This window comes from Cyclopterus lumpus, chromosome 1, assembly GCF_009769545.1.
Source record: "Cyclopterus lumpus isolate fCycLum1 chromosome 1, fCycLum1.pri, whole genome shotgun sequence".
Taxonomy (NCBI): domain Eukaryota; kingdom Metazoa; phylum Chordata; class Actinopteri; order Perciformes; family Cyclopteridae; genus Cyclopterus; species Cyclopterus lumpus.
The window spans coordinates 8,670,162-8,683,682 of NC_046966.1; the positions used below are offsets into that span (position 1 = coordinate 8,670,162).

At 40.7% G+C, this 13,521-nt stretch overlaps 1 protein-coding gene across 3 annotated transcripts in view; it reads left to right on the forward strand.

The window, feature by feature from the left end:
- The first annotated feature begins 3,161 nt into the window (after positions 1 to 3,161).
- The window catches only part of LOC117729716 (phospholipid-transporting ATPase ABCA1-like), a 36,391-nt gene continuing 26,031 nt past the window's right edge, over positions 3,162 to 13,521 (forward strand). For 2 of the 3 annotated variants that reach the window (XM_034531041.1, XM_034531059.1), the window contains exons 1-5: positions 3,162 to 3,333; positions 7,307 to 7,415; positions 8,567 to 8,660; positions 9,623 to 9,764; positions 9,972 to 10,090. In XM_034531041.1, the coding sequence (XP_034386932.1) occupies positions 7,350 to 7,415; positions 8,567 to 8,660; positions 9,623 to 9,764; positions 9,972 to 10,090 (421 nt within the window). In that variant the 5' untranslated portion in view covers positions 3,162 to 3,333; positions 7,307 to 7,349. Of the gene's footprint in view, positions 3,338 to 7,306; positions 7,416 to 8,566; positions 8,661 to 9,622; positions 9,765 to 9,971; positions 10,091 to 13,521 lie in introns of all 3 variants that reach the window. The other variant, XM_034531051.1, reaches the window with a different exon arrangement.

Below are 13,521 nucleotides of genomic sequence, written 5' to 3' on the forward strand. Positions count from 1 at the left end.
CTAAAAAAGAAAATAATACTGAGAAAATACAAAGCAGGAGAATTTGTGTGTGTCCTCCAGGTCACTGGAGGACACACACATTTATTTGAGTAAATTACAACAATGTAGTAGAACTGGTGGGATGTTTAAATTAACATTATATTTAAGCACCTTCTGTCTTTACAACATATTCCTTGTTGTTATTTATGGATTAAAGTGGAAAAGGAACAATAACTAATTGCACCCTTAAGCAGAGGGAAGTGAGTAAAAGACTGTGGAGGCACACTACAGGCCAGATAATCACTGCCAGATGGTTGCCATGCTCTTTGTACATTAGTTAGCCTCGACTGTACATCAGACTCCTACAACATAAGCTAACCAGCAAACAAATAGGATTAGTCTTAAAGGACAATGCTGCCTTATTCAGAGGATTTGTCAACAGGGGAGTCCAAACGTGTATGATGGTGGTGGTGTGAGGTCAGTTATTGATTTTGAATGGCGTTTGTCTTTTACAACGCAGGGCCAGAGTGAGCTGTGAGGTGAGATGAGTGGTACATCCAACTGTTTTGTTTAATGCACTCCTGAGTTGTTTTACCCCGAAGCATGCAAGATAATGATCAACTGGCATTGTTAACGTGTAACACACGATAGGATAGTTGTGCAGTTGTTCCTTCCTCTCTCCCACCTATTTAATGCGTTTAATCTGGTGTGGCTGGAAAGCCGCCATGCAGTCTCACAAACATAAAGAAGCCAGACACTGGTGTCCGATGACATGTGAGGTGTTTACAGTTGCCCCTTGAACAGAATGCTGTTGGATCGTGGAGCGGTCCATTTGCCAAGTGTCTGCCATTGTTTGGCCACACTCACTGAGCATGCAGCAAGACAGTGGAGAACAAAGTGCATTTTAACATGATTTGGGGAAATACACTTGCGCTGCACGGCAATGATGGGGATATGAATTCCTCCTGACCCATGGAAATGTTGCTGTGAATACCAAGGCGAAAAATATATATACTTTAATGTATTCAAACTATACTTAAAATGTCAAAAGTATATTGAAAATATACTATCAAAGAAGTGTACTTTCTGCAAATATATAAAAAGTATACTAAAGTCATGCTTTCACCTATTTTAAAAAGGTATACTTTTAACACACTTTAAAATAATTGTACTGTAGTATACTTTCAACAAATATATTATGAGAAAAATATACTTTAAGTGAACTATCGGCATGCATATTAGCACATACACAGTCATGTACTTAAAGTGTACTAAGTATACTTTAAGTAGTCCCAATTTAGCACAAACAATATATTAAAATATACTTCAAATAGTTCTTAAATACTATTTAAATACTACTTAAATATATTAAGTACAAAATAAGTTGTTCCAAAATAACACACTTTAAATATACTTATGATAAGTAAGGCTTCAAGTATACTTAAGTATGCTAAGATTTTTTTCGCCTGAATATTCCTGTTTCACACAAACACAGACATTCAAACACATGAGGCTATTTGCATGGACATGCATGTATTGCATAATGTAAAATGGTAATGAGAATATACATTTAATAGAAAATAGAAAAAGGCCAAAATATGAACTACTTTTATCTGACTTTTTTATTTAGTCAGCATGCTCAAGGGGGAAATTATTAGTTTAATCAATCAACAGCAGGGCACATTGAACATGCGTGTTACAGCGACAGGACTGACATAAGACACACGACTGCAGCGAAAACGGTGCAACATCAAGCAATGAGAGTTAATAATTCTCTCAGTTTTAACCACATGTTTTTACTCTCACACTGCTTTTTTCCCTGTGAAGACAGTTTTTACGGTACAGTTGTATGAATCATTAACAAAAATTAGATCAATCTCTTGGGGATTCCTGGGACAATATCATTTGGGGTCTGTTTACTTACTTTCTGAAAGATATTGTGGAAAAATAAAATAAAAAACTAGCTTTCTAAAAATCTCTGAAGGCATTTTGGAAACGGTTGCAAACGTTCAACTTGGTAAGAAACTTGAGTGATGTGGGAAATGTGATCTCCTTGTGCAGAGAGCAGAAACAGCATCTTAGAATCATAAACTGTGTTGTGATGCAACAACTGTAAAAAGATATAGTTCATTGTGCTTTGCTGCAAGCATCAGTGGCCAGCTGTCCTCGCCCTATTGGGTTCTGAGTCAAGGTTGGATGGATGAAAGCAGCGAGTGCAAAAGAAGCAATGACAAGTTAACGTCCACATCCATTTCCTAAGCCGCTTAGCCTGTTCAGGGTCATGCAGGGCCGGAGCGTATCCCAGCAGACACTGGGTGAGAGGCAGGGGGCACCGAGGTTGCCAGTATGTCACAGGCCCATCGCACACAAGCACAACCACATTCACACGGACCTGGGGGGAATGCTTTTTTTGGAAGAAGAAAGAGACGGATGTCAGTGAGGAAAACATTTTATTCCGGGGAGGTTTGCTTGGAGACTTGAGATTGAAGACCAATAGAGTGTTACAGTTCGGAGACTGAAAACCCAGACATCTTTCAGCACATTAACCCACAGATTCCTTATTTTAGTACTTAGAATTGAAACAGAAATGATGTTCTGCGGGTCACATAGGTCTAAGTTACACAAGTTAAATCAGCAAAGGATTTTGAGGCTTGCTTTGAGATGCAAAACTCCTCATACAACCATAAATACCCAAACAAACATCTCAACATACTCTATTTAAGTATATCTGTTAAACTTGATAATACAGTACATGCTTACATAATTCCAAGAGCCACTTTACATTACATTATATTCTTACTTATTACTTCTGTTTTCTTTTTTAGCAATATCCAGTGTTGGTTTATTATTGCTCCATGTATATTATTATACATTGAATTATATATAATATATTTACTATTTTCTGTTGTGATTTGGTGAATATTCAGATAGATGGATCTCTGCCAAACCAAACTACCAAACTATTTTACTCCAAAAATATAAACATATGGTAACATAGGTCCAGCCTTAAAGTGTTTTTAGTCGTTAATTAATATCCCCCTTCACAGTAATTGAATTGATGAGGCGTTGAGGTGTGGCTGGCCCTTTAAGAAATGTTTTGACGAGGCACGTGCTTGCCTTATATGGGGAGCAGCATCAAACGGTGACCGTGAGTTACCTCGGCTGCTGCATCGAGCGGTTCTATAAAGCCCTGGCGGAGGGAACAAAAACAGTTTTGTCAGACTTAGAGCAGCGGAGGACCATAACAGTGGAGGAGTGGGGTTCAGAGAATTCGCCCCATAGAAGTTGTTCTTGACGGAGAATTTCAATTTATGAAAAGAGAAAGAGTGGATATTGACGCCGCTCAGGATCAAGGTTGGTGAGTTTGGAGTTTTTTGTTTTTTCTTGGCAAAGAGGACGAGAAGGAGGAGGAGGGGGGTACGAGTTTCTTTGTTGGCTCAACAATAAATGCCATCGTGTTACAGTTAATATATATAGTCAGTTTTCATCTCACAATGTCTTCCTATATTGTCAGCTCAATGCTCTGTGTTTGGCTGTGTGTGACTAACCGTGAAAGAACAATACACGAGTGGCTTAAGTGCGTTAATTGATGATTTATTGGTGGAGTTCTTTTTTTATTTGTTTTTATTTTAACGTCGCTAAGCTCAACAACAACTGCGATGTGCTCAGTGGACGTTGCGTGGTCAAGGCAATGCCGTGGTGCGAGTAGGATGACAAGTGTCTCCTCTGCTGGTTTTTGTTCTTTTATCATCATTCGTGTGAGATTAGGACCTGTGGCAAGGTGGCGACAGTCAGACGGGGCGCTTCCGGTCAGGCTCTAGAAAATAAAAGCCCCCTTTCTTTATTTGGTACAATATATTTGTAATAAAGAAGATAATTATAAGATGAAACCCAGCTTTAACATTCTCTCTTAATGCTCTGCTTAAAGCACGTGTTGTTGAGGGAACAGAAGGACATTTCAGCGGCAGGTTTGATCAAGTCACATTGGTTGCAGTTTATTATTGAAAGCGCATTCACCTTGCACTTAGTCTCAATTTGTCTAACTTGATGTTTTGGGTCAGTTTATCGAAGCTGAATGACCGACAGTAACCTCGTTTGATTAGAACAATAAAACACAAGTATCCTAACAAAAGTGTAGGCTATAAATCAGTCAGTCAGACGCCACATGTTGATATATTGTCATCATGTTGACATTGGTTGGCAGTAACGATGCCCCTTAATGACAATTAACAAAAGACTGTTCTTTTGTTTCAATGTTTTATTTCCCAGTTATTGTGGAGTTGTCTTTTGAGTTTTTATTCATATGCATGTTGCTGCAATGTTGACGCAACGTCGACGCACATTTGCTTTGTTTTGATTCAGCAAAAAGGAGAATTATTTCTTGCGACGGTTTTTCTTTTTCTCATGGGGGAAAAACAACATGAACTGTCCTTCACTTAATTAGTGGGAGAAAAAAAGAAGAAGATCTGTCAAGTATCGTGAAAACGAAGGAGATGAGACACAATTCCTGTATGAGTGCGATATGACACGTGAGCGAGAACTGATGGTAAACAAGTATACATTTGAAGTTGTGCAAGTGTGCCACTAGGGGCGCCCTGGCTCTGCACCATTTGGGCCACTCGACACTGAGCAGAGTCCGTGTTATCTCTGCATGCGACGTGTTTTCCCCTCAAATCAGACGATCCGCAGAGGGTCGAGTCGTCCAAAAACCTCCCGCTCCTCAGATAGTGTGATACAGAAAAACATCAGCAGAATCAGGCTGATCCGAGTGCGTTGGAAAACCTGTCTCTTGATGGGTAAATCACTTGTAAACACGATGTTGCGTTAAGAGATCAATCCACGAATGAAGACTGTAGAATGTGGGGACACAATTTCTTTCGGGAGTGAACAAGTGAAAAGTGTAAAATTGGGATATCATTAGGAGGAAAGGCGAGAAGAAGAAAAAAGAGCATTCACTGCGGATCAAATGTGACGATGGTGCGTATTGTAGACGTTGTTTTCCACCCACGCATACAGCAACAACGCAGACCATAATTTGGCATTGTGGTGTTTTTTTTCCCATCATTAACTTTATAGGATTTGTGCAGTAGTTTATTTGAATAGCCTGCAGTCCACATTTAACTCTAAAAGTAAAGAAAATGCTAATTTGGGTGATTTAGGACAAGCAGTAAAGTCATGTTTTATAGTCAGAGTTGTGTGATGTGCCCATGGTAAATATCCTGCTTGAGTCTCATATCAGTTTATGTTAAATTATTCCCTTTAGGCTGTCTCCAGCAGGTATTTTACATTGCTTGACAATGAAACTGTTGAGCGTGTGTCATGACTGCTGCCATTAAATCAAGTGACTCATAGACAAAACAGATGTCCTAGTACAGCAGATACTGACATGGGTCCTGTTTGTTCATCCCAGAGGTCTTGTTGTCTTTTATTACGACATTTCATACCTTTCCAGTGGATTTACTGAAAACGGCCAATTGCATGAAACGTGGACTTGTGCAATACAGTCGCGTTACCGGTGAAAAACTAAAATATTGTATTTTGTTTTGATACCTGCCGCATTGTCTTCGTGCTACTTAATGCTAGAAGGCATACATTCTGACAGTGATCTTCACGCTGCGAGGGAAGTCTGCCGGGGAGGTGGCTGGATGTGACTGGTGTCATTTTGATTGAGTTAGAGAAGATGAGGCGTAAAACCATAGAGGTCTGGATGCATGATTTGATTAGGGGCAGGACTTTAACCCACAACGAATGATCAGTGCAGGGCATCCTGTTTGAACATCACTGTGTCCTTGACATTGTTGTGCTGTCACTCCACTCTGTCAACCAATCAGCTTTATTCTGTGTAAAGGGCATTCAAAGAAATATGCAGTGTGGTCTTGATGCTTTGTTCTCAAGACTTCCAACTGCTCCTCCAAGCTAGCCTTAAAACTTTAAATATATGGGATGGATTTAGACTGTACCCATTGTATTAGCTCTTTGGGAATATACAAATTATTGTGGGAGCTGCAATCCACGGCAGAAAGTGTTCAGCATGACGCAATTTCTCTTCTTTAGATGACATAATCATTTGAGACCGAAGCTATATTTTCCTCATGTCCTGTAAAGCTTGATTACCTTAATTAAGGAGTTACAGGTCTCGGTCTCGAGTGGCTGACCTGATTTTAGCTCTTAATGGCCCTGTGTCTGTTTTAGCTGGATAACTCCATGTGTGGAGGGTCTCAGGGTTTGACTTGCCAACCAGAGAACAAAGTAGTTCTTCTTTGAACAAAAAACATACCAAATTGCAACAAATATTTAATGTATTTTGGTCTTCTTTCTGGAGTAAAAATCAGTCTGAGCACACATCTAAGGACTTCTGAATCTGCAAATAGAAGAAAAAAAATGCGTATGGAACGGTGTATGGGAGGAATCGTGTGCTATTTAGTAAATCTGAAAACTGGCAGTGTCTAGCTACCCAAAAAGTGTATCTACTTATTACATTACTTTGAGTAAACCCACTAATGCTGTTTAATCAGTGTGTTGTTTGAACAATGGGGGCAGGGACGTTTTGTTGTCAAAATGACATCAAATGTAGTATTTCATGTGACTCTGAGGCGTAAACAAGGTGAAGATTGGGATGAGAAAAGGATTACTTATAACTTTCAATCCATGAAAACTGCCCTCCACCCACTCATCCTCCTACTTTAACTGTAGCTTGAGCTTTGGACTAATGAGTCCACATCAAGGGGACCTCAATCTGCAGCGGCTAACAGCCTACCATAGTCATCAGGCGACTTCATTTGCTGAGTGTTGCTGTATTTCTGGCTGGTCTGCTTTTCAGAACGGATTTGTTCAATAGGTGAATCCGTTATCGTTGTTGTTTTTCTGTCGCCAGTGATTCTTTGTTTCTGATGGCAATTTACAGTTTTTCAGTCAGAAAAGGTTTTTAGAATATAAGAAGAAGAAGCCACTAGGTTGTGTTCCCGCTTTCTTATTTTCCTTCAGGATTTTAGTTATAAAAAAGAAACGTTCTCTTGTTGCCTTATTGTGGCACAATCAACCGGACGCTACAGACATATTTACTGCAGTTGCATCCGTGTGGTAATGTGTTTTTAATGTAATGACTTACTGTTCTGTTTTCCTATCAACTTTGTGCTTCAATGTAGAAGGAATGTACTTTTTTTGTTTTTTTGATACACCATGTCTTTTTCCAAAGGAACAAAGCTGGACTATATATACTGTGTATATATAGTGTTAGTTTGCTGACTGTTGTGTCCTTGTTTTTCACTTCTCCCATGTATATGTTTGCAGTGGTTGACCCTCTCTCTTTGTCTTTCTGGGTTCCCAGTGAGGAGCTGGAGCGTGCTCAGTGAGGTTGGGAAGACGTCAACATGTCCGTCTCCACTCAACTGGGTTTACTGCTTTGGAAGAACTTCACTTATCGACGGAGACAGACTGTAAGTAGGAGCTTCAGATTACTGACTCATAAGATCAATGGACTGGATAAGTGCACAGTACAAGTACACAGTCAATTAGTTGGTCATGTGTCTTATCTATTGGTATAACTGATATAAATGTTTTCCATTCCTTATGATTTCTTGGCCTAAAACACAGTTTTCACTAATTTATGTGTTTTTGTTGTTTATTTGATTCTATTTAAGATCTACCAAGAAAAAAAAGTACATTTTACGTTAAAACTTCCCAACATCACATACATTATTCTGCATTCTCCCAGCTAGAATCATTAGTCCATAAAATAAGTCTAAAAATCACCATGGTGGGGTATCTAATCTTTTGTCTAATTTCCCCTGAAAGTCTTTCCTCATAAATATGGATGTTCCAATCGGTGCGTGGCCCACAACTAAGGAAATGATGTAATTCTCCTCGGAGCCACTTGGAACGAAACACATTACAGTTTACAGTTTACAGATTACAGTGAGTTAGTCAAAGATGTGAGGATGACAAATGTCAGATGCATTGTCCAGTCAATGGTCTTGTGCTGGTTGATGCCCACACACTCAAAGTTATGTAAATCAAAGTTCAGTTCCAGGCTGTTGCATAGACGTTCTTTATGTGTGAGGAGGCTCATCTGCATACAATTGAGCCAGTCGACCATCAAGCAGAAACTCCTCCTCAAAGTGACGGCTCTGGCTGCTTGACATGAAGCCAATTGTTTCCAACAAAGGGAAACGGTGTGTTTTCTGAGACACTGGCTTGATTCCTTGTCCCGGCGCTGCATGCCTGCCATGCTGGTTGAGTTAAGGGGCCATATGGAACAGATGGACACGGTCCTCTAAACCCTGCAGACCGCTCACCCTGTCTCCCCCTATTAACCCATATACTTTAACCAGACTCATGGTGGGATTACTGTTTACAAAAGACAACAACACCCCGCTCCTCTGTTCCCCTTCTTTTTTTTTATAACAGCAGAGTTTACCTTAGATGAACTGAAAATTCACAAAAATGGCAAAGCACAAATGAAAACTTGTCTCAATCTTGGGGTGATCAACTCATTTGATTCATAAGTGGTTGTGTCCCAAGACAGTGAATCCTTCTTTTATTTACTTGATTAACTTTTGTCGTCATCCTTTTTGCCTTCCTCCCTTAGGTCCAACTGCTGATTGAGATCATCTGGCCTCTGTTCATCTTCTTCATCCTGATCTCAGTCCGGATGCATTACCCTCCCTACGAGCAACATGAATGTAAGCCGACAGGGAGAGAGGAAGGGAGTTACTTGACTTGATTTGTTTCTATTAATTCACAACTAACACAATAATTCAGCTTCTTTACATTTGTTTAACTGCTACTGCTGAGAATTAGTCTGTTAATCAACTGTTCTGACATTTTCTATTTTTAGCTATTATTATTTATTTTTTGCCTCTTGGTAAGATCAACATGTTTGTCAAGTTTCCATGTTATTGTCACACAAGGATCGGTCGGATTTGTCAACATTTGTTTGCACTGTGTGAATAATTAATAGACTTTTAGCTCCTGAAAGTGATGGTTTCAAAACTTTGACCACGTTTCCACTCAATAAGATTATCACTGGTCAAAAGCACAGGCAAAAAGAAATCCAGTCCGCATTTTTATTTAATTTTCTACAGTATTCCAAAGAGATATTTATTGAAATGCCACAGCTATCGCTATGTGTAGTTTATTTATTTAAATGAGTTTGACAGTCTTCAGTCTGTACAGTCTTTTATAAACATTGGTGCAGGTTCATGCCACACACCTGACTAAGAACAAATCCAGGAAAGTTCATTATATCATTATAAGCTTGCATGTGGATCATGAAACCAGTTCTCCCATTTGTAACAAAATCATTGATATGAAATGTATCACAAGTCAGCTTGAACCCAGTTAGCCCAGTAAACTCTAACTCCTGACCCCCTTCTCACCATCTTCCCTTATCTCTTCAGTCTAGTAGCTAAACCATAACAGTAGCCATAAAGGCAGCTGATAAGAATACAACTAATTGTAAAGATAATGCGAGTGCAGTAAAGGCAGTGGTAGCGACGGCCTACATGCAATAGTTATAATCGGTATCCTCCAGTGAAGTCGGGTGGTGTCTGGAAGATTCCATTGAGAAGTTTCTGTTTTATTTATATTTAGGTCCAAATTTAAAACTAATCATGAAAATTGTTTGCGCTCCCTTTTTTTCCAGGCCATTTCCCTAACAAGGCCATGCCCTCGGCGGGCACCCTGCCCTGGGTACAAGGCATCATCTGCAACGCCAACAACCCCTGCTTCCGCCATCCCACCCCTGGCGAGAGTCCCGGGGTGGTGGGGAATTTCAATGATTCCATGTGAGTAACATGGCCAGCTTGCCAATTCATAGTTATGTATTGCTTTGACTAATTCAAATTCAAATATTGCAACACGATAGTTCTGAATCAGGCACAACATTTATTTTTTTTCGGAGGAATTCAGAGAAGATGCTCTCAGGCTTTGAGTTCCCAAGAGATGTGAAACAGTGCATCTGATTTTTGTATCTCTCTCACGAACATCTCCAGAATCTCGCGTCTGTTCATCGATGCCAAGAAGATCCTGCTCTACACTCAGAATGATAAAAGCTACGAGGGCTACAAGGGACTGCTGAGGGCCCTCAGGAAGCTGCAGAAGAACACTGCTCGTAAGGACACATCTTTATATATGTTTTTGTTATGCTGTAATTTGTTATTTCTTTATTTTATGCCATATATAATTTTTTAATGACCAACTGGTGATCTTCAGTCACCCATTCATCCAACTGCACATGCAGATATGATTTTGCTGAGTCAGTTGCTGATGCCTTTGAGCTTCAGGTCGGGGAAATATTTAGATTCATGAAAAAATATTGTTTGTTTTCCTTAAAGAAGCAAGAAGTAGCCTTTGTCAAGATCTTTAATCTTGAATAATTGTCTTTTAATCCTTGATAATAAGATTGTAGCTTGTTCAGCCTACAAACCATTCAGCTACCTGACATGAAGGACCACTTCCTTTCCTACGCATGTCGTACTTATTGAAATAATGATAATAATCCATTTAATTTATATAGAGCTTTTTAAGGTACTCAAAGACACTTTACATGTTACATTCATACACTGTACACACAGCTACGGGGAGCAATTTTGGGTTAAGTGTCTTGCTCAAGGACACATCGACTAGGGCGGGGATTGAACCACCAACCCCCAAATAGTCCAAGACAAGTTGTTCATGGAAAGATATTTGTTTCCAACGTCGTAACTTTTTAGTATTTAGATTGAAAAGAGAGTGAGGCATGCCACTCAATTAGTACAAAGTGAATGAAGCTTGAATCACTGCACATTGATAAATTGACAAAAAACTGATTAGCGACCTGTTAAAACTAGATACAGCGACTTGTCAAGGTCGTTTCCGCAGTGGAGCAGCTGATGTTAGCGCCAAGTATTCAGAGTGCAACGTGTCCCTTCTCCCTTATCACCACCTGCCAGCCGGGGTGGGCCCCTCTCCCAGAGGCCAGTGGGTGTTGCACTTCTCCGCTATTACATGCCAGTGTTGGTGCGGCAAGACAGGAAAAGCAGAACATTTTGCACCACCCAGACCGTCATTATACAATCCGAGCACAGATCTGGGAGGAAACTGCTGGAGTTGCTCTGCCTAGAATGTTGCTGCTTCCTGTCAATGAGGAGCGCTCACAGACGCATCTCCGCTGTCAGTTTTGACTACACATTTTAATCATAACCTTACATTTTAGTGCCACGCTTTCGAGAAGACGATTTTGAAATAGAAAGAGAGATATATTTATAACCATGACCGTGGCTTTTTCGGAGCAGAGGAAGGTCGTCTTTCTATAACAATCAAAAAGCGTGTTGTTGGTGACTCGGTCAAAGCAACCTGAACGTGAGAAAGGGGGCTGCATTAAAACGGCACTTGAATGGAAGTCACACAAACACGTTAACTTTGCTCAGTGAAAAAGAGATTTTATTTTTTCAATTCAGTCAGTACCCATTACTGACTGGGAGGCATGCTGAGAGCGATCACACATCGGAGCAAAAGAAAAGGAAAAAGGTTCTTTTTTTAATTGTAAAAGGTTCTCCACACGTTTCTCAGTTTGATTGTGTGCATAGGATGTACTCCTAGATGACATTAGAGCCCAGTAATATATCCTCATGTTATCTACTCAGACTCTTATATAATTTTAACGGCACATTTGTGCACTTTATCACAATTGATTTCTAAATGCACAGCGTCATGCTCAAGCCCCCCGTACTCCACTCTCGAATCCACGTGAGGGAATGCAGCGATGTAGCGCAGGGACAGTCATGTACGATGCGGGACAAAGCTGCAGAGGGACACTAATAAAAATAACGGTGTGGATCAAAGAGCCGAGAGCTGACACCACTCGCATGTCGGTTAATAATTTAGCAACTGGCGGGGTCAGAGAATGAGATTTACACCGACTGGGAAGGGGCTCTGTGAGGGAGAGGGATGAGCTTTTCCCCCATAGGACAACCAGATAAATCACACGGCGTGTACTTCTTTTTGACGAGGTCTAATGCATTCCTGCTTGACGTGGCAGACATTTGAACATTTAAAGAAATGGGTTGTGCAGCTTTTTTGACATGAGAACGGTGTTCTTAATACCCAATAGATAAATGAGCTCAAGAGATCGGTTGAGTCTGATTGTCAATGCTCAGCTTTTCATAGATTTTTTTCTTATCTTACCCCTGGCCTTTCCCAAAGGGAAGCTGAACCTGGATTTGCATTATAGAGGGAAACATCTTACCTTTTTAAGCACCACCTTTATATTTGATCTGGCTGTCCTCCATTTGATTCCAAAGGCTCATTGTGTCTGAGCCTAATCTTTTAAAACGGAGACTTTGCTACCCTTTTTCCTGACTGTATGAATACATTCCTTTGATCCATTCCTCATCACCTTAACCATAAACATCAGCCCATAATGTCGAGCTCAACATTTAGTTTGACCTCTTTTCTCTAACCTGACCAGAAACGTGCTGATGTAGGCTCTCACCCACACACGGCTCACACAAAGTCAGACATGCAGGTACAAGCCAACCAGTCATTGCTCCTCTAACATCTTAACTCTACTTAACAGTCCACCCGTTTTGTGGGATGAGGCACTGTCGAGAGCAAGCACCGACAAGAGTCAATGTGGGGCTCGCCCTTGTATACAGATCTCCGACATAGGAACAACAAACACAGGGCTTGGTACTCCTTATGTGGTCCTCCTTCTGAAAAGCTCTCTGTTCTTGATAACTCTGGGTATTTAAACCACTTAGGGCCGTGCAAATGAAGACAAACGCACACAGATAAGACAAACAAGGAAATGGAACACAAACGCGCATCTTTGCTGACTGAACAAAGTACTTTCCATCTGGTCTGTTCCGTCCTCTCTAGGGCCTTTTGGATGCAATGCACCATGGGAGCTGTGATTTCCTACTGGGACACTGATTAGACCACATTAGTGTTCCCTGGTTGTTCACCCCTCAGAGTTTAGGTCACACACATGCATGCTCAGGCACAGGTGCACGATTACACACACACGCACACACACATGCCCATGGAGAGCAGGGATGGCAAGGATGTATGTGTATTAACACGCTCACACCTCAAACTCAAATAGCACACACTCTGGTGTCTGTGCCCCCCCATCCCCACCCCCTTACATATGTGCCCCCCTGAACACACAGAAACATACTGTTCTCTTTCACTTCCTCCCAGGGGAAGTTCAGTTCAGGAGAAGCTTCCTGTTTGTGTGCGCGCGTGTGGGTCATATGATGGCTTGAAAAGAAATAAAGCAAAAAAAGATTTACTGGAGACGAGGGGAAGGGAAACCAAGAGGGAGGGGGGTTGAAGGAAGATATTTGGAAATAATTCGACTCAGCATTTCTAATTTGTGAGAAGAGCAGCGCAGTAATCATTCATTCGTTGTAATAGGTCTGCCTCATGATAACCAAGTGCAGTAAAATAATGGCTAAATCACTTTAGGGGGAGAAATAATCACTTTTCAACGCTCACATAAAAGCTCACATAAAAGTGTGCAGTTACACAACCGATAAGGACCGAGCCGTTGAGCCAACC